Source organism: Etheostoma spectabile, chromosome 5 (genome assembly GCF_008692095.1).
Source record: "Etheostoma spectabile isolate EspeVRDwgs_2016 chromosome 5, UIUC_Espe_1.0, whole genome shotgun sequence".
Taxonomy (NCBI): Eukaryota; Metazoa; Chordata; class Actinopteri; order Perciformes; family Percidae; genus Etheostoma; species Etheostoma spectabile.
The window spans coordinates 21,994,328-22,016,289 of NC_045737.1; the positions used below are offsets into that span (position 1 = coordinate 21,994,328).

General features: G+C 38.8%; 1 protein-coding gene across 5 annotated transcripts in view; it reads left to right on the top strand.

Annotated features, from left to right (window-relative positions):
• The window catches only part of dmxl1 (Dmx like 1), a 64,188-nt gene that overhangs the window by 29,104 nt on the left and 13,122 nt on the right, over window positions 1-21,962 (top strand). For 4 of the 5 annotated variants that reach the window (XM_032515610.1, XM_032515612.1, XM_032515611.1 and 1 more), the window contains 19 exons: window positions 594-691; window positions 842-1,007; window positions 2,040-2,168; window positions 2,343-2,481; window positions 4,736-5,544; window positions 5,961-6,059; window positions 6,490-6,657; window positions 9,358-9,543; window positions 10,154-10,230; window positions 14,297-14,418; window positions 15,495-15,752; window positions 16,215-16,417; window positions 16,773-16,921; window positions 17,184-17,269; window positions 17,393-17,594; window positions 18,058-18,175; window positions 18,546-18,608; window positions 20,328-20,414; window positions 21,817-21,935. In XM_032515610.1, coding sequence (XP_032371501.1) covers window positions 594-691; window positions 842-1,007; window positions 2,040-2,168; window positions 2,343-2,481; window positions 4,736-5,544; window positions 5,961-6,059; window positions 6,490-6,657; window positions 9,358-9,543; window positions 10,154-10,230; window positions 14,297-14,418; window positions 15,495-15,752; window positions 16,215-16,417; window positions 16,773-16,921; window positions 17,184-17,269; window positions 17,393-17,594; window positions 18,058-18,175; window positions 18,546-18,608; window positions 20,328-20,414; window positions 21,817-21,935 — 3,278 coding nt within the window. The remainder of the gene's footprint in view (window positions 1-593; window positions 692-841; window positions 1,008-2,039; window positions 2,169-2,342; window positions 2,482-4,735; window positions 5,545-5,960; window positions 6,060-6,489; window positions 6,658-9,357; window positions 9,544-10,153; window positions 10,231-14,296; window positions 14,419-15,494; window positions 15,753-16,214; window positions 16,418-16,772; window positions 16,922-17,183; window positions 17,270-17,392; window positions 17,595-18,057; window positions 18,176-18,545; window positions 18,609-20,327; window positions 20,415-21,816; window positions 21,936-21,962) is intronic. The other variant, XM_032515614.1, reaches the window with a different exon arrangement.

Genomic DNA, 21,962 nt, shown 5'->3' on the forward strand with positions numbered 1-21,962 from the left:
TGGTTAAAATCAACAAATAATCGTGATAATTAATTGTGATCTCAATATTAATCAAAATAATTGGGATCATCATTTTGGCCATAATCGTTCAGCCCTACAATCTATGGTTGAAATAAATTGTTTGATGATTTGATGTACTCGTTTGCAGATTGTTCAGTCAGTAGCAAATTAGAGTAAAAAGGAAGTATACAGTATATGAAAAAGCAATCTCTGTGGAGTTTAGTTCATTTAGTTTGCATTCTTGTTAGATATTGTAGTCTTGTTTTATTCATCAAATTGCATTGTTGAGGTTATTCAGTGTCTTGTTATTCATAGGTGCTTTTTCTATGTGCTTTTCTACATATTTGAAACTACAGTTGGGAGGTCTGTCCACAGAAAATCAAACGGCAGCGGTTTTTAATAAGAAAAATGCCAAACATATTTTACTTCTAGCCTCTCTCATGGACAAATTTGCTGCTTTTCTTTGTCTTAATTGGTAGTAAGCAACACATCAAGTTTGTCTCTTTTTTTCTCACAACACAACTGCACAAAATCATTTTAAAGATGCTATAATGACATGAAGGTCTACACATTTTGTTCTTTTTCTCTGTCAGGTTGCCAAGACTTCTTTACAGAGAAACAATGATCCTCTGGATGCAGCCATATTTTATCTTGCAATGAAAAAGAAGGCAGTGGTCTGGGGATTGTACAGGTAGGCAAGACTGACATAATTTTAGATATAAAATATAAATGCAGTCATCACAATATGTGCTCCCTACCCTTAACTAAAATAGGTTCTGTCAGATTACTGAAGATCTGTAACACAAGTATTGTTTTGAATACGTAACGTATTTCTCTCCAGGTCTCAGAACAATGCTAAAATGACAGAGTTTTTCCGCAACAACTTCAATGAGGACCGTTGGAGGAAAGCAGCACTGAAAAATGCGTTTTCTCTGTTGGGAAAGCAGCGGTTCCAGCATTCTGCAGCCTTTTTCCTTCTAGCCGGCTCCCTTAAGGATGCTGTGGAGGTAAGTGGAAAATAGACATGACACACTGTTTGCAAGAAGCACTTGTTCCATCAACTGCAAGGGTTGCTTGTCAGCCTGCTAAACCTTACCTTTTATTATGAATAATGTCAAGTGCAGCTCAGTTTCTTTAATAAAAAGTCTGTAGTATTGTATGCATGCCCTATTTTTTAACAATTCAAAGTTAAGAGCAGTGCCTATTTCATGCATGATTGTTGGAATGGCTGTTGCTGTTTGGCATTAGTATTTCTGGCATTTCTTAGGGTTAGGTAGGTTAAGCCACAAAAACACACAGATCTCCATCTTTTAGCTCACATACCAAGAGGGCTGCTTCTGGTCATCTTGTTTGCTTAACTTTATTCATCAAGGTTATTTCAGTTTAGAAAGTCCCTGAAGCAATGAGTATCATTATTTCATATTTAAGCATTTTAAGGAAATTAGTGTCACCCCGGCAAAGGGCTATCATTGACTTGGTTTAGTCTCTCTAGCTGGAAGGTAATCTCATTGAAATGCCCCTTTAGACCTTCAGCAACTTCAACTTTCCACTCGTCTTGCATTGCCAGACCTATCTCCACAGAGCTGCGGAGTAAGGTCTGGCTCTACCACTGATGCATTCCAGGATAGGAGAAAAAAACGCTCTGGGTTGTTTGCAATGAGGTATTTAAAGGTGCTCTAGGCAATGAAAAACATTTGTTGTCCTCAGGTGAATTTCTGAGGAAGGTCTGTGTGACCGAAACGTAATGTAATAAAGTATTTGCAAGGCGTAATGGACAGTGTGGGTCTTCTTTAACAAATATTTCTGGTAACCTTTGCCTTTTCTGACGCACCTGCCCCAGAAAAGAGGTGCGCAAAAGTGCTTTTGAATCGACTTTTCAACAGCTAAACCAGAAAGCTGCAACTATTGAAAATCATTATGTCCAACATTATTTGTCTGCGTCTTTTGTTATTGCACCCCATTTAGGCCTGTGCCAATAGTTCAGATACCATTTTATAATGAGAACCGACTATAATATCTTGTTTTATTTCCTCCTCCAGGTGTGTTTAGAGAAAATGCAGGACCTACAGCTTGCCTTGGTGATCTCTAGATTGTATGAGTCTGAGTTTGAGATGGCATCCACCTACAAAAAGATCCTCCAGAGACATGTTCTGGGACAAGACAAACAGGTGCAGAGTTTGTGTACAGCCTTTACAAGATAGTGTTTGTACCCCGTAGTGTTTATACCCCTGAAATGTTCACTATTTAATCAAACTACCCAGTGTTGTTAGACTCTCCAGCATTTGTTAATTAATACATTGCAGAACCCAGAATAAGCCATGGTAATTCTCTGTATATGTCAGATTCAAGCCCACCAAGACCCCTTCCTGCGGAGCATGGCTCACTGGGTCCTGGAGGACTACAGCAGAGCTTTGGACACTCTACTTGAGCAACCTGCTAACAGCACCAGCTCTGGGTCCACTGAGAGCAAATGCAACGCTGGTAAGTCTGCAGTGCTCTGCTTAGTTTTTTTTTTTCTTTACTTCAATGCAAATGGGAAATTAAGAGTACAGTTTGCTACTGTAAACATTTATTTTTACACTAAATTGATAACCTACAGAATTGTAATTTGAAATTTTCAGCGAAGCAAGTCCACTACCCTATTGTTATGTACTTGCCAAATTCTTTTTTTTTGCCAAAACATTTTATGCATATACAGTGGTGCTCAAAAGTTTACATACACATGCTTAAGTTGACTAAAAAGAGGAATAAAAAAATCATGTTTTGGAAATTTATTTTAATACCTAAATTAAAAAATGAGGTAAAATCCAACCTTTAAGGAAAACAATTTTCTTGTGAATGAATAACGTATTGTAAATAAATAAATGTTCTTATTTAAAATACAGGGGTCATAAGTATACAACCCCTAGTTAAATTCCCATAGAGGCAGGCAGATTTTTATTATAAAGGCCAGTTATTTCCTGGATCAGGTATTATGCATCCTGATAAAGTCCTTGGCCTTTAGAATTAAAATAGCCCACATCCTCACATACTCTTCACCATGCTTAGAGATAGGCATGGTTTTATTTCAGTTAGACTAATACCTGGTTTGATTTGCATGAGAGTGATTTTATAGAAAGTATCCCATGCACTCTAAGCATGGTGAAGAGTATGTGAGGATGTGGGGTATTTTAATTCTAAAGGCCAAGGGAACTTTATCAGGAGCATAATATCCTGAATCCAGGAAATAACTGGCCTTTAATAATAAAAATCTGCCTGCCTCTGGGAATTTAACATAGGGGATGTATACTTATGACCCCTGTATTTAAATAAGAACATTTATTTATTTACAATACGTTATTCATTCACAAAGAAAATTGGTGTCCTTAAAGGTTGGATTTTACCTCATTTTTTAATTTAGGTATTAAAATAAATTTAAAACATGATTTTTTTATTCCTATTTTTAGTCAACTTAAGCATGTGTATGTAAACTTTTGAGCACCACTGTATCAATTGTACTAGAGTATACAAGAGAACAAAATCAAGGGATTATTTAGACAAAGTTCATTTGTGCTCTATGTTTTGATTGCTATAATTGTCAATTTATTCTAATGATTTTAAGTGTTGGTCATTCATAGCAATACTTTGTGTTGATCAATATTTGTGATGGTTTTTCAAAAAAATCCTATTATGTTTTGTCATAAAAAATAATTTATATAATTTATGCTAAACTTTTCTCATATTTTTTTTAATAGGATTGGTTGTATTTCCCACCACACTTTTTTATAATACCCTGATAATCTTTCTTTCAAAATACATTGTATTTATGAATGAAAAAACAAAATTTAGTAACCATTGTGTAATGTGTACTGCCAGAGGCCTTAAAGATATCTCAATACCGTGTTTCAGGCCCGTCAAATGCAGCATTGCAGGTAAAAACAGTGGGGTAGACTATACTGTAAGTGCTGCAGATTGTGCTTTGACACTGTGATGTTGAATCCACTGCTTTTACAAAATGGCTAATATAACTATTTTTAGCCCTTCTAGTATGTGAAATTGCACAAGTAACTGCAGTATACTGGACACAGAAGACCATTTCATTGATTTAAATATACAAGGCTTGCATTATGAATAGATGAAGAACTGAACTTAATATGAGCCTCACATTGACCTATGAGCCAAACCTGTACCAGATTTACATCCCTGTGCTACATGTTTCATAAATAATTAAAGCTGCAAGCGCTAATGTGCGCACGCTACTTGCATCCGTGCATTTGTGCGGCTCTGACACTTGCAAATCATCACCAATGAAGATGGAACTCCCTAATGAGTTCAATGATACCTTACAAGACTCTACGTCATACAGTTCATTATCTGTGAAAGGGGGCGTGGTTGAATCATAGGGGGCAGGATTAAACACCACCAATGACAAAGGAAGTCTTTGCTGAGTTCATTGATACCTCACACAAGACCATACCTTAAATGGGTCACCAGATATGACAGTGGGCGTGGCTTAAGCATAGGGGGCAGGAAAAACCTTAACCAATGAAGAAGGAGCTCTCTGCTAAGTTCAATGACACTCAGTCATTTAGAAGTTCATCAAAGATTCAGTTAGATGCTATAACTCTATTTCTGTGTTTGATTCATTAACACAGTTTGTCCTTTGCAGGTACTGTGGTCAAAGCAGTAAAAGTGGCTGGTTGTTGCCACAGACATAGATAAAATTAAAATTCCTATCTCTTTGTATCTATGACAGGTTCCTCTTCTGTGTCTGCATGTAATCCTGAGGTTTTCAACTTTTACACCTATCTTCGTACCCACCCACTCCTCCTTCGCCGCCATTTTGGCTCTTCAGACAAGGCTAAAGTTGGACTGACCGCTGAGGGTCGCAGGGCTGACTCCATTAGTCTGGAGGAGAGGAAGTTGTTTTTCACAGCTGCATATGCACACCTGCAAGCTGGCTGCCCCATGCTAGCACTTGAAGTCCTCTCCAAGATGCCCAAAGTCCGCAAGCATTCTAAACTCCCCAACCAGGAGTATACAGGCACCGCTGCCGAACTCAGTGTTGGTAGCAAGAATGGACAAACGTTGGAGCCGGATTGGTCTCAGCCGGCTCTAAATGGCTACGAGTCAGACGCAAACAGCTTATCTAACAGCCGGTCCGATTCAGTGTTAAGTTTTGACTGGAGCCAGCCTTCATTGATGCGTGCAGATGAATCCCTGGAGCTGAAGTGGGATGTTGACAAAGCTGATGAAGAAGAAGAAGAAGAAGAAGAAGATGAGGATGAGGATGAAGAAGAAAATAAAAATGTTAAGAGCGGTAGAAGTGTTGATAGCAGCAGTGTGTTCCAGGACACACAGGATGCCATCTCGCCATTAATGGAGACAGTGACAAGAGAAGACTGCAATGACTTCCTGGATCCATCTAATGACACCTTGGCGGCCCAGCTCAAGTTTACTGCCTGCTTGAAGATTATGACCAATGAGCTCCGGACGCTGTCGACGGGGTATGAAGTGGATGGAGGGAAGCTACGTTGCCAGCTCTACCAGTGGTTGGAAAGAGAGGTAATAGCACACACATATTTAAACACTTTTACAGACTTAAAGGTCAAATCCCAAATGTTTTTTTAGTCTAGATATAATTATAATATCCATCTGTCTGGTGAAGCATAAGTCTGACTGCACCCTTAAGTTCACTCAATAAAACATTTATAACTTGCTTAACTCCCACACATCTCTCCTGTCTTCATGTTCACTGTTTCAAGACTTGATCTCTCTGTGTGCACTGTCAGTGCATATAAACATCACATTGGTTAAAAAAAAAAAAAATCCAGTGGTCTTCTCTTACTAATTTATTTTGTTGCATTTTTCCTTTTGAATATTTGGTGAAAAGTTTTGCTTTCATTCCCACGCATGCAGGATAAAATCCTTTTTGATAAATAGATTTTACGAATTGCTTTTTTAAATTCTTTTCAACCCAGGTGGTGGCTCTCCAGCGTTGCTGCAGCTACAAGCCCTTCTTTCCAGAGCTGTCTGCCCAGGGTGAAGCCCCTGTTCCTGGGTTGGTGGAGGAGGAACAGGTGGGTGTAGATAGCTGGCGGTTTCTGGATTCGTCAGATGTTTATGACGAAAAAATGTCATGCAACACAACAGCACAGTGTGTCTTGACATAGTTTGAAAAATTGTAAATTGAAAAGATTGTTGCACCCTTTTCCCTTGGATATATATCTAAACTCTTTCTAACATGCTGCAGGCAATTTCCTCTATTTCTGCTTTAGTAGAACATCTAACTGTACATACGTACCCTTGTGCAGTACACTCAGTGTGCACAAGTTCAATTTCAAAGACCCACTAGGTATTTATTGTTAACAGAAAACATGGTTGTTTTTAGGATACCACTGTGGGGTCTTTGATTAAACGTTAGCCAGTTGGATAACTTTGGTTATTTACAAGGTTGTTGATTGATTTGTCTATAAAACTAATAAAGTATGTACTGTATTTGTTTTCCAGCCAGGGAGTCCTCGTGGTGACAGCCAGAGGAGTAGGAGACACTGGCTGCAGAGTAACCAGCCCTTACTGAGGATGTTTCTGAGCTACTGCAGCTTGCATGGCTCCCACGGTGGAGGACTGGCCTCAGTGCGCATGGAGCTCATATTATTGCTTCAAGAGTCTCACCAGGTAATGAAAACATGTACAGATACACATTTAAAGTCACAGACAGTCACACGTTTCAGTGACTGTACTAACTAGTTTAAGGTTGATGGTGAAAGTGATAAAACAATGAGTCAATTACTTATAAGCCACTTGAATGCCAATTCTTGATGGATACATTGGTTAGAGTTTTGGTGATAGGTTGTCCTGCAGTCTGCTTGGATTTTCAAATTAACATATAGAAAATGAAATATGATTGATCCCTAAATAAATGACACAAAAATATTTTTGCATTCGATTACCAGTCAAAGTATCTCTAAATGAAAATTAAACTAAATGTATGGTGTTTGGTGGTATCAGAGCCAATTGTGATATAAAAACTTAAATAGAGTTGAAATTGAAAGACTATATGAAACCAGATTTTTGGAAGTGATTTTATATTATAAACTCTGTTGGAAACCACATATTGATTAAATTAAAAGGAAATTAACGGGTGCCTGGGTAGCTCACTTGGTAGAGCGTGCAACCATATTTACCGTATAATCAATTACAAGGATTGTACTCTGTAGTATTAAGTTTCATTTAGTTTTGTTGGATTTCTAGGTGATGCTATGGTGATTATAGGATAGGCAAAAATAAGCATTGGTTAGCTACGGTTGCAAACTGTGGTAAATAAGTGTTTCTTTCATGTACAGTATGTTAACCAAAATAAAATTATTTATAATCATCAAAGTCAATTTAAAAGATTGATCAGTTATACATTTGCCAGTTACAGTTTCACAGACACTTTGCCTTGCTTCTGTTTTTCGTATTAAACAAAATAATACATAGGATTTTGGACTTGTCAAAAAGGCGAGCATTTTTCTGGTAACTTTTGATGACAGTGAATTGAGAAAATAGTATAACAACATACATATTTTAAATGATAATGAAAATAAGTTACTGAGAAGTTTGTTTTATATTTACAACCAAGACATTTCATCATAGACAAGTGGTAATAAATTTGATGCAGCTTTCCCAAACGTTGTCTGTCAAAGGCTCTGAGCACAACACAAACTAAATGTGTTATTACTAATTACTTAGACAGGAAAGACAATTATGTGTACAAAAATCTATATTTTACAACACAAAATACAGAAAAATAACTATCAACTGCATATACATGTAAAAACATTTCCACTGGCAAGTAAAGCTGTTATTTAACTGATAATAAAGAAAGACGCACACAAAGCCATCTGAAATATTGTCCTAAGGCAACCAGATTCCCAAGACACGCACACACTGACCCACTTATTGTGCACTGGCAATTGTCTGCACACCTCCAATAATGGGCTGGCAGGTTGGGCTGACTCTCCAAACTCCTGAGAGAGGTTCGGCCTTAGGCTGACTATTCAAAGGTTGACGTACATTTTATGAGGTAAACAACTGAATGAACCGGCATGGAAACAACTTTCTTCACTTTTGGCACTGTCGACAAACACTGGGAGTTACTTTGATTTTGAAATGAAAGTGGTTTCTTTTGTCCTAGCTCTGGTCCCATGATTATCAAATTTCTCCATTGTTTTTGAAGAAATTTCTCTATTTTTAAGCTCTAAAGTGCTTCTGTTAAGTAGGTTAGTGACAACTGAATGTGATTCATCAAGCGTGACGAACATAAGCCTGTGGTACTCCACACAGAGAGTCATGTTCAAGGATCTAGTAAACAAACACAAAACCAGGTACCCCTTTTATTGCCTATCTCTCCTTTTTTTTTTTTAGCTCTTTAAATGTCATTCTCACACACTGGAAAAACAAGTCATGCTCTCTCTAAGAATGGGATCATGTATGACTTATTTTGAGTCAGCAAAAGGATCAAAAGCATCTAGTCCCTTTTGTGAGCTGTCTCATTTACCCTCTTAAAAATGAGGAAGTGTAATATATTATCTTGTATATTTTTAAAAGTGTACTGTGGTGTGAGTGTGTCATGTAGTTATGCGTATTTCAGTTCAATTCAATATGCTTTGTTGGCATAAGTGTAAAAAAACAATAGTGCCAAAGTGCCAATGAGATATAAAATGAAAAGGTACAATTCATAAAAAGCAATGAATGTCCCCAGATATAGGTGTGATAAGTCTAATGAGTAGTGTTCTTTTTAAACACTAAACACTTACCTATTTTTTATTTACTAGTGATAGACCGATTTTATTGCCATCGGCCGATATGCGCCTGGTGCGTTCGCCAGTAATTGTTTTCCTGCCATTGACAGACGGGTGTCCACAGGCAGCTCTGTGTTGCTGGAGACGCTGCAGTTCACGTGAAAACCATGCACTGCCCCTCCACCACTAACACCATGTCAGTCCTAAATTACAAATCAAGCACTTTATTTCAATGGCTACTTTTCAGGTTTAGTGTTTTCTTAAATTATTTAAATGTGTAGACAAAGTACATTTTCTGATGACCTGATTATATCTCTTATAATAGGTCAGCAAGCAATGCATCATCAAGGCTGTGTTGTAGATGTTGATGAAAGTCTTTTCACAGTTAACCATTTGCAGTGCACTCATCTATATATGATGCACATTTTACACAGAAATAATTTGTGTCAAATGAATGTAAGATGATTGCAGTAGTGACACTGATTGATCATTGTCAATGTTGATCATGTTTAACTGTTTTTTAGTGTATCTGCAGATATACTGTAATGACTGAACCCACGTTTTAATGTTTTACTCTTATTTCTCCCAACAGGATGACACCATCCAGTCAGCAGTGACGCCATGTCAACCAACTATCCCTCTTCTGATGGCTTGCACGGCCAACGTAAAGACAGTGGTGGCCAATCCTATTGTCTACCTGACCAACATGGCTCATGACATCTTGCAGACCATCAATTCACTCGACTCTCCTCCACATCCCGATGTTGTTAACAATGAGGTAAGGCAGTCTCTGGTGTCATGCATCCAATTCCACTTTTGGTATTGTTGATTGCATAAATGGACTTTGTGTGTGCAATGACTCACATTCAAATAAATGCATTTTTAACAAACTAAGAAGTTTTCAGAACCTTGATTTAAGTGTCCATATCCGAGCAGATCTAACAGATGATATTAGTTTATAGTCGAATTAAAAGGAATTGCAGTACCACCTGGTATTAAAATGTGTCCTGAGTGATCCGATCACAAGTATATAAAAGATAGTATATTTTGAATGCATATAGTGTGATCCAATCACAAGTTTTCACTCAAGACGCATATGGAGACATATTCTGTTGCTAGGTGTGAACACACATAGTTAGTGCTATCCACTTATCGGATCGGATCACTCAGGACAGATTTTAAAACCAGGTGAAAACTCATACAGATATGTAAAAGATGTGTTGTTGAGGTAGTATTTGTAGTAGTAGTATGTTGTATTGTGTATCAATGTTTGACAAATGCTTAGACGTGTAAAGTTTTAGATTTTGTTCTTTTAGGTGTGTTTAATTTCAGTTGTATTCATGCTCTTTCAAACACTAGTTAATTTGTTTATTTATCCCTTATTTCAGATCTATGTGATGCACACATTGGCTGCCTCTCTGTCAGCCTGTATATATCAGTGTCTGTGTGATGGACACACCCACAGGTAAGTGTCCCAAGCAGGCATTACAGGATATTAATTTCTAGGCTGTCATGTTGCAGGGACCGTTTGACATATCAGCAGCTTCATTGGCAATGTTCACCCTGCAAGCCATAGTGCCATAGTGTTCTTCATGTTCAAAAGAACAATAACAAAAAGACGTTGCACATTGTTATAAGCATGGGGGCCACTGAAGTCAGCGTTTACGGTTTTATTTATAAGCAGATGTAACAGTGGAAGCCAGAAAATTAATTTGGAATGATGACGAGGATAGGGAAAAAGAGAGCCGCATTTTTATTAATGACTTCTTTTTTATACGGAGGTGTGTGTGGATGCAGAGCCAAGAGTGGTGGGATTGCATTGCTAATGACTCCAGCCAGCGCAGAATTGTGACAAATGACATAAAAATGTCATGAACAAGGATATGACGTATTAAACTAGCTCATATCGGAATTGAAAAGAGATTTCATGTGATTTGTGCTGTTCACACTATTGTGAAATAAACAGATTTGAGTCACATAAGAGCAAAATAATCAGAATTTGGTCACATCTGCAGGCGGTCTAAATGTAGCCAGTCAACTTTAATACATTAGTCCTTGAGCTATTGTCAATCCGTCCATTTCTTAATAATATTTGGGCATCTATGGAAAATAAATCTTTGCATTTCCCATATACCCAGTGTTTAAAATAAAAAAATGCTTTTATTCAGCATGACTCAAAAGGGTTTGAGTTCATAGTGGGTATCTACATTGCAGTATCTCTCTGAGATATGATGCATAACTCTGATACTTTTTTTTTTTAATTTTCCACCACATTCACCTTAACACGACCCCAAATAACAGCACTAACGGCCAGTGGATTATTTATCTATCAAGAGTGATCTAACTTTGTTTTTCTATTTTTAGCATTAGCATTTAAAATACTGTTAATTTGCATCTTCTGGCTTTATTTGTGTGTGTGGGTGTGCGTGTGTGTGTCTGTGAAGGTTTTTAAACTTATTGGAGCAGAAGAATAAGAGATAAGGGGGAAGGGACATGACTACTGGTAACCAAGCAAGAGGGTAATGCACACATACTGTGTTTATGGAAAATCATCTTAGCATGTGCTTTAGGCTGCTATTACAAAGCGCTATACTGGTGCTATATGAAACATGGAAAGAAACAAACGTGTTGGAAGTTTGCAAAACAAAATTATTAGTCTGTTTCGATTGTGTAGAATAATTTATGAAGCCTGCTCTTTCTCATTCTTATTGTAAATACTTAATTCGATTTTGGAGTTTGACAGATGGGAGCAACATTGTTTATTTAAGATGTATATGCACCATAACTCCCAATCACTTTGACAACAACCCAGTGCGATTTCAATTTTGGATGTGTGAATGTGTGTGTTTAGCTTACAGCTGTGCTGCCATGTGAGTTCCTGCGACTGTTCTGCCAGATTGCTTGATTTTGTACAGAATCATATTTACTTATGCTTGACCAGACTGGGACCTTTAAAGCCACAGTGCGGTGACCCCAGAGATACAGTTGCTTATATCAACTAAATGTGTCAAAAAGAGAGTGAAACAGTCTTTTTTTCAGAGCAACATCTCTGACCTTGGTATTTAAAACCTCAAACACTGTGATTAATACACACATACACACAGTGCCATCTATATATGACGGCACTGTGTGATATAAACGCTCCAGGTGTGCATGGGTTTGATGAAATTGTGCTTCTATTTCTTCCTCATGAGTGTAAGAGAGAGAGTGAGTGTAGGAGAGTGTGTACATTTTTTTTTAAGTATTTCAGGATGTAGGTTGCGGGGGTTGAATGTTACCGGCAAGCTGACAGTGTTTTGATATGTTCTGCTCATTTCTCGCTGTCATCATGTTAACTTCAGTTTAATATAGTGTACTGTACTTGTCCATTTGCAGTGTTGTGTGTGTGTGACATAATGGATTCAATTTGTTGTGAGAAGTGAATTACGTCCACAGTGACTGCCACTCCTTCTGTATCATACTTCCTTTGACTTTTAGATTCTTTTTGATGTAGAGTCAGTTTTTTTTTTGCAAAAACTTGAAAGGGGATGTTTAAAACTAAAGAGACTCCCTCGCGCATAGAGCATCACATATTCTCTGTAAAAACTTTCTCTGCAATAATCCAAGGTTTTTGTGTGCGTGTGTTGAAAAGCTACTTGACATAAGAACGCAAGTACTAACGCTTTCTTCATCACAAAGCTTTTCTTCTCTGTAACTAAACAGCATAGATAGGTAGTTAACCTGAGATGCAGCCCGCAGAGCTTGGCAGCGGTACAGTGGTGTGAAAAAGTGTTTGCCCCCTTCCTCATTTCCTGTTCCTTTGCTGTTTTGTCACACTTAAGTGTGTCGGAACATCAAACCAATTTAAACAATAGTCAAGGACAACACAAGTAACACAAAATGCAATTTGTAAATGAAGGTGTTTATTATTAAAGGTGAAAAAAATCCAAACCATCATGGCCCGTTGTGAAAAAGTGATTGCCCCCCTTGTTAAAACATACTATAACTGTGGTTGTCCACACCTGAGTTCAATTTCTCTAGCCACACCCAGGCCTGATTATGCCACACCTGTTCACATCAAGGCATCACTTAAATAGGAGCTGCTTGACACAGTAAGGTCCACCAGAAGATCCTTAAAACTACACATCATGCCGAGACCCAAGAAATTCAGGAACAATTGAGAAAGAAGTATTGAGATCTATCAGTCTGGAAAGGGTTTATAAGCCTTCCAAAGTTTTGGAATCCAGCGAACACAGTGAGAGCCATTATCCACAAATGGCGAAGACATGAACAGTGTTGAACCTTCCCAGGGTGGCCGGCCGCCCAAAATTACCCCAAGAGCGCAGCGATGACTCTCCAGAGGTCACAAAAGACCCCACAACAACGTCCAAAGAACTGCAGGCCTCACTTGCCTCATTAAGGTCAGCGTTCATGCCTCCACCATCAGGAAAAGACTGGGCAAAAATGGCCTGCATGGCAGAGTTCCAGAAAAACCACTGCTGAGCAAAAGAACATCAAAGCTCGTCTCAATTTCTCCACAACCATCTTGATGATCCCCAAGACTTTTGGAACAACATTCTGTGGACCGATGAGACAAAGTGGAACTCTTTGGAAGGTGTGTGTCCAAGTATTCTGGCTTAGAAGGAACACTGCTTTTCATAAAAGAACATTATACCAACAGTAAAAGGTGGTGTTAGTGTGATGGTCTGGGGCTGTTTTGCTGCTTCAGGACCTGGAAGACTTGCCGTGATGAAAGGAACTATGAACTCTGCTGTCTACCAAGAGATCCTGAAGGAGAATGTCCGACCATCTGTTCATGTACTCAACTGAAACGAACTTGGGTTCTGCAGCAGGACAATGATCCTAACACACCAGCAAGTCACCACCGAATGGCTGAAAAAAACAAAATGAAGACTTTGGATGGCCTAGCCAATTCCTGACCTGAATCCTATTGAGAGTTGTGGTATGACCTTAAAAGGCCGTTCATGCTCGAAAACCCTCTAATGTAACTGAATTAGGACAATTCTGCAAAGATGAGTGGGCCAAAATTCCTCCAGGACGCTGTAAAAGCCTCATTGCACGTTATCGCAAACGCTTGGTTGCGTTGTTGCTGCTAAGGGTGGCCCAACCAGTTATTAGTTTTAGGGGGCAATCACTTTTTCACACAGGGCCATGATGGTTTGGATTTTTTTCACCTTTAATAATAAACACCTTCATTTACAAATTGCATTTGTGTGTTTACTTGTGTTTGTCCTTGACTATTGTTTAAATTGGTTTGCTGTTCCGACACACTTAAGTGGGACAAACATGCAAAGGCACATGAAATGAGGAAGGGGGCAAACACTTTTTCACACCACTGTACCTCTTACTTAAAAAAACTCATTCCAGAATTCAGAACAAAGCTAAAACCTTTCAGGTAAAACATGACGATATATATTTACACCACCACTTACCTAGTATTATAAATTTCACTTTTCAGTCCTGCATTTCATGTTTAATATGTACCCTCAACTCGTACTGACTCTGTGGTTGCTTTCTTTTGTCTCCCACAGCCATGTGAACCATTTCACAGGAATCGTGTATCAGAGTGTTTTGCTGTCTCAGAAGCTGCCAGTCAGAACTGTCAGCATGGATGAGTCTGTTCAGCCCAACACTTCTCCTGCACAGTGGCCAGGTAAATCAGCCAAACAAAACACGTTTGCCTAAATGAAAAGAAACAAAGCATATTTTTTCATATAGTGAATAAGTAAAAGACAATGCGTTTGTCCGTTTCTCAGTACCTACCAACTTCCCTGCCCTGTCTTGAGCTCTGAGCTGAATACTCCAAGCCCGTTCATTCCTACTGAGGATGTAAATCGTTAAAAACTGGTCATGAATATATAGTTTAAATAAAAAATGTAAAAAAAAATAGACCCAACAATTTCCTGAAAAAGCTAGGCAGTGTACTTAAAGGTGCAATATGTAATATATTTACTGTATTAAATCAAAAAAATGGCCACAATATGTCATCAGATATTAAGGAAACATGCTAAGTTGAAATACTATCTTTTCTGAAAACAGTGCTAATGCCAGTATTTTCTCCTTTTGAAATGTCCGTTCCTTGACAGAATTTCTGTTTGTCTTTTGGCCTGTGTGTTGTTATCAACTGCCCATTTTGACAGCCAGGTCGGGTTATCAAATATACCTGTAAAAACGTAAAACCAGCTCGCCATAGCTGAAACGTTAGTAAAGCCATGAAGTTGGCTAAGCCGAGTTGGCTAATTTTCTCCTGAACAAGTGAGCATTTAGCTTCAGGATAATTTATCACGACTGCAAGGGACGGGCCTTTTTAAGTCATTTCAATATTTGTGTACTCACACTAAATTATAAAGAGTACTCAGATGGGTACAGAGCTCCACATGAGCACAGGCTTTTATGACTGTCACCAAACAGCATCTTACGTTAGCTACTCTGCTGTGCTGTGGAGTAACATCTGGTTATGTTAGACAAACGTAGGGCAACATTGTTGTGGATGCTGCATTCTCAACCTTGCAACCTCCGCGAACTTCTAGTCTGGGGAGGAGGGGCCGGAGATATGACTCTCTCCAGTATTTTGAATTTAGACTGCTTTGGAATTGGATGTTTATCCATCTTTTCAACCTTTTCTTTTTAACTAAACCTTTTTAATGCATTCATCAGTTAGTTGACATATATTGACTATTCATTCTGCTTTCTGTGTCCGCTGTCCTTCCCTCTCGTCCCTCTCTCCAGGTATAGCCTCTCTGATTCGCCTGTTGAGCTCAGCAGGCGAGGAGAGCCAGCCAGGCTTAACTGTGCTGCTCTGTGAGATCCTGACTGCTGTCTTCCTCAGTCTGTTTGTTCACGGCATGGCCACTCACTCTAGCAATGAACTGTTCCGCATTGTGGCCCACCCCCTCAACAGCAAGCTTTGGGTGACAGTATTTGGAGGAGGCGCCCGGAGCCCTGTCATAGAGAAACCAAACAGCCCAACAAGAACACCCCCACCAGGTAATTATGGATTAGTTTGGCCGATCTATTTTTCTTTCTGACAGGGTCAGGGTCAGCCTGAGTGGCTCTCTGTGGGGGTTTTCTTTTGGAGGTGACCCAGTAGTTAAATCAAATCAGTGCTTCTAGATTAATTGGCTTCCCGTCTGTAGGTCATAGTGAAATCCATCAACCTATTAGTGTGGGAGCTGTTTCTCTCACACCCTGTCTGTGGTACTCTCTCCTGGTAAAATAAAAAACAAAACTGATGTAATGCAACTGTAACACCTGTTTATTTATCAAAATGTCAGTATTTTAACTAATGTTTTAATTTTAAAATGTAATAGTCATCACCAAAAAGAGCATGTCAGGCTTGTCGTATGTACTGTATGCGATGTGGAAATGCAATAGTGGGTAATATGGGTGTGATGGCAGCTGAAATCATAGATGCAGCAATTTAACAAACACTTTCTCTTGACACCCCAGCCTCACCAAGTGGCTCAGAAAGGAAGTCTAGGCGATTCAGGCTTCTGTCATCACGCAGTGGATCCAAGGAAGAGTCTGGAATAGAGCGGGGGTGCCCATCCAGTTCCAAGGATGACCCTGTAGTAGAACATGAAGCTACCTCCATCTTTAAAGAACGATTTGTCCCTCCAGAGCTCAGCGTTTGGGATTACTTTATCACCAAGGTAATCCAGAATATCAGTCAGTGACCCCAAAACAAATCTAGTAAAACACGACCCTTTTAAATCCAATCCTTTTAATTCTTTTCTAAATTGATCTGGACTGATGACTTTCACTGGGATCATGTTTCATATGCAGGGTTCATGTATAACAGTATTAATATATTTGACAATATGGTTGTGGTTATTGTTACTAAACTGGAAATGTATGATCATCTCACTACATGTACCTGCTATAATATAATAATACATGTACTAAAGCTAACCGGTAGTGAATGAAAGCAACAGCATATTTTTTGTTTAGCTAAAACAGCGTGGGCCTCTGTCTTATTCGTTGTTGTTGTGTTCTTGTGTATTTTAGCCTTCACTGCCACCATCAGAAAACAGAATTGAATATGACTCAGAGGAGAGCCAGGGCAGTCAAGATGAAGAAGAAGATGATGGTCAATATGAAGATGTGTTTGACCCCAGCTCTCCGCAAAGAGAGCATTCAAACCACAATTCATACAGGTAATGACACATGACTAAGTGGATATTACTGCTAAGAGTGACTCATCTTCACCTCAATTCATGCTGCCCTGAGAGCTGCATGTCTTTACTACTGTTTGTGTCTTTCCACTTACTTTTTACTCGGTCGTACTACTTCTACATTTTCGCCATTCAGTCTGAACACACTTTTACTCCCCCATTTTTTTAAGGGAGCTTTGGACCCATTTAGAGTATTTATGTTCAAAACTGTAATCTGATTTTTAAAGGCCTTTTTTCCCCTCAGTTGGTGTTTGATGCGTCTGGCAATGGTTCAACTGGTGTTGGTCAACCTCAAGTCCTTTTACCCAATGGCAGGATATGATTTATTAGGTAAACACTAAAATACACCACATACACTGCTCTGTACAAACTGCCAGCATGTATATAAATGCCGCCCCATTTTGCAGTGCCTGTCTTAGCTAATAATTGCCTTCTTGCTTCTACTTAACACAGATCTGCCTGTGGGCTCTCCTCTGTGTCACGCTGTGCTGAAGACACTGCAGCGCTGGGAGCAGCTGCTGCAGAAAAGGCTAGAGATTTTCGGGGGGCCCCCTTCCAAGTACATCTCCAACCCCCTCCAGGAAGAAACCGCCGCACCGGGCCCCGCCCTGCTCAGACACAAGGCTCTGTTTGAACCATCCAACACCCCGTTCAGGTACCACCATGAGCTGGGGATCAGTAAAACAAGGAAAAATAAAAATTATGAGAAGATTGAAATTAAATGAATTGCTTTTATTTAGATTGGATTTGAAGCTTGTCAGACTTGTCAGGTTTTTTTTTATGTTTATGAGGATTTTTTGAATTTATCGTTTTTGTATTCACTCAGAGCCTTAGAACAGGTAATGTTTTTGTGTAGATAAAGCAATTGACTTTATCCTTTTTATGATGTCGCCTTCAGCTTGTAAACATCATGAATTAATGGTGCTGTTTAATTAATTGCAGTTTAGCCTGCAGCACCTGATATATCTGTGCAACACATCCATACGACTAAAATGTATTTAGAAATGGCACAAATCAGAAATGATGTCTTCTAAAATATTTTGTTGTTGTGCTCCAGTGAACTAATGCAACTGATTTAATGAGTGTTAGTGTTAATATGTAGGAGTTGTTATTTTCAGGACTAGTCACCATTCAGCACTGCCGGAGAAGCGTCTGTGGCAGTTTTTGGTCAAGCAGGAAGAAGTTCAGGAGACTTTCATTAGAAACATCTTTACCAAGAAACGGGACACAAATGAGGTACACCATGTTCACACACTGCCAACCCACTGCATGAACTCCCTTTATGTTGCACAGCTAGCATAGCCATTGAATTATGATAAAATCCACGTATCTTTATCAACCCCCAGGCAAATGGCATCATTATTGCTTTTACATCCCTTTTGACGCATTTGTGCTTTTTTTGTTTTGCATGCCAACCTCATGTATTATTACTGCCTCAAGTTGCATGTTAATGCTTTATTACAATTATAGCACTTTGTTTGATTAACAGCATAATAATTCAGTTTGACTGCATGGTTCATCACTGTTTGTTGTTGTTGTCTGCTGTATGTGTTTTGTGCGTGTGTGTATGTGTGTCTACCCTGTGCTGCTTCCCAAATCATTAAAGTTGGGTGAGGACCAGACTGACAATGTGAAATGTTCAGGGATGGAGGAGACAGGAAACTATCAGGTACTACTGCTTCAAAGTGACTTATGGTATTGGTTGGGATGGGCACCAAATCTCAGTACCAACATATTGTGTCAGTAGGACCAATTACTGAAAGCAAAAATCCATATTGGCATGAAGTGATTTAATTAGATCATTGCTCTTGTTAACTTAATCTTTGATCAGGTATATAATTGTTTTTAGAAGTGTGTGTTTATATTCAATAAGCAAGGTATTGGCACTGATATTTGAAAAAAAATCAAACATACCCAGCCCTAGAGGTGGGACAAACATTTTTTTGTGGTAGAGTCCTGGAGATTATAATCCTGTAAAGTAAATATTTAATAAAGAAAACCATGCCTTTTTCTTGTTTTTGTAGTGAAATGCAGACAAAATGCAGAACATACTTTCATATTCTTGTGGTCTCAATTGATGAGAAAAAAAATGTAAAACTGTATGATTGGAAACAAAGTTTACCAGCATGCTTTACTTTATTGTAGAAGTTAAACCTGTTATTAGAATTATTAAATGGTGAATTATTCACCCCTGCTCTCTGGTAACTCTAAACAAAAATGTGTGATGTTTTTATTAATAATAACAGTACTTCTGATTTGTCAAGACCCATGAGTATGCAATATTGTACTTTGTTTTCCTACTTAACATCACCATACTGTAGTGTGGGTGGTACCTCTACAGTTGATAAGATATGAGAACATGCACATCTTGTGCCTGCTATTTGCCTCCTACAGTAGAATAGTAAATGTGGCCTGTCACATAAAATCTAAGAAACATCTGAAACACGTAATCTTGACATAATTACAGTCCGCATATTTTCTGGGCCATGTACTCTGAATGTCCCTGTCACTGTTTATATTATTCTTACATTTACCTCATCTATGTGAATCCATAAATCTGAAATTGCACTGTACACTGATGCATCATAGAAGTTTCTAATCTTCTGGCTCTCTCTGTGAAAGCTGCCATGTTGTACTGTAGCTACTTCATTTGGCTCTGTTAATTAACCTAGTGTCTCAGAGGACAAGCTACATTATGGAGCTGAATAGCTTCTGATTAATGGGCCCAACACTGTCGCAGTGAATCTGCACCCCACAGGCATCATGTGCTTGGCGAAAATGGCAAACCACCATCTTTAGATTTTTGCAAGTCAAGTTTTCTTTATTCCATCTGACAGAAATAGACATGGTCTTTTCCCCTTGAATACATGCAGTAAAGACTTTAATTTAATCTCATGCTCAAGGGATGCCTCTCATTTTGAGTAACATAAAAATGTTACATCTTTATACAATATATATAGCTACAGTATAGCCTACTCTGCTGCTGCATACCCCCCAGGACCTTTACGGTACATGCTTGGTCTCATTGCTCTAGGGTTGTTGTGCTCATGCTATGTAATGGCACTAACCCAGTTATGTGGTTAACAGGGTGGCCTGATGCACCTAACATGCCCTCTCCTAACCTCTAAAGGCAAGACAAACAAACACATAAACAGAGTGCACAAATTACACAGTATAAAAACAAAGCGTGAGCCTTGGCTCTCTTATAGCATCAGCTCTGTTGTCTTCTACAGCAAATAATTTGACATTGGTTCTGTATTATGTAGGGAAATGTACTGTGTCTGAAGTATTGGCTGTTATTTGTCTGCAGGAAATTGTTTTTCCAACGTTTCAACTGTAATGATTAAATCTCCATGGTGGTGATTTGTGTGTTTGTTCCTCTGTGTAGACTGAGACGGATCTGGGCTCCCCGGGAGGAAAGGCACGCATCATCCACAAGGAATCTGACATCATCACAGCCTTTGCCATCAACAAGGTAACTCTTTTACACAGATGTCACTGAACAACACAAAATCATCTGGGGAAAAAAGCATAGTGTGTTTCCAACCATGGACTTCATTGGTTTGTCAGTTTATCGAGCCAATGCTGCTCTGAATGTCCAGCTCCAGTATAATGTATGGGATTTAATTTGTTTGGTAATGTAATAAGTACTATAGAAGCCAGTGAGGTAATCTCTGTATTAAAGTTATTTTCCCGTCATTTAACATTCTGTGGAGTGGATCCATTAACCATTTATTGTGAAGCACACACGTAGCTACAAAACTCAACTTCAGATATTTTCTTTTATAACATTTCAAAGCTGCTCTTATCAATATTGTAATACTTACAGCGGGTCAAAGGACTATCAATTATAGAATGGGTTGCTTATTGTGAAAATCCCACAGAGAAAAGCTCTAAGGAACACTTTAGCATCTTTCAGTTCATTGTTTGGGTTTTTCGGATCGCTCTACTGTTGTGGTTCAAGTTAACCACACTCCTCAACCTCTTTTCCAGCCGGAGCTGTTTTTAGCAAAAAATCTCATATTAACCTGCTGAACACTATCTGCCCTGCACCAAACCGCTGACAGACAAATTTAGCGACTAGCCTTTGTACATAGTAGAGCATTTAGCAGCTAAAGAGACAGATTTTCCCCAGGAGTCTGTAGAGATCAAAAACTGAGCTAAAAGGAGAGTGAATATTGGTATAAACACAAGCCTGAAAATAAAATAAATGTTATTGTTGCTCTGTGCCGCTTGATGTGTAAACTGGCAGCGTTTTCCATTTTAATTTCATAAGGTGATAATATGTCAGGGTTGTGTGTCCCCTAAAAGTTTTAGCCTAGCAATGCATAATTACAATGCTTTCTAGTATGGTTAGACCGATGTGCCACAAGCCAAATAAAAGTTGTAATAGTCTGAATTTCGAGTTTTAAACTGTGGTGGATTTAGAAACAGAATTTTTTAATGAACTCATGTCATTAGCTTCACTTTGAACAACAGATTCAGAGCACACAATTTAAATTCAAATTGAATATTAAAGTATTTTGGCCAGTGGCACATCTCTTACACCATGTCCCAGCCCCTTTTGATTTGAGCCCATATTTTCTTTGTTAGGAAGAGGTTCATACTGTGATACTCTTAAATGTAGCTTTTTTTATTTAAAGGGAAGCCGTGGTGCTGGCAATCAAAGGAAGATGCACCTCAGGTTATCATTAAACAAAAAGTTGAAAGGTTTTGTGACCTCAGGCAGAATAGTTGGAAAAAATTCTTGGTCTCACTCTTGTGGACATTCTTGTCCAATTTTGCACACACAGGGCCTTACCCTATTCTCCTCACACTTGTCCTCTCTGTCACTCGCCTCTCCATTTCCCCTCTTCCTGTCTCTGTTTGTCTCCCAGGCAAATCGTAATTGTTTAGTCATGGCCTCCACCCATGACATTCAGGAGTTGGATGTGTCATCCATCTTGGCCACACAAATCTTGACATGGATTGATGATGATGATGCGGAAGCCAAAGGGTAGGAGACGTGTGTGTGTGTGTGTGT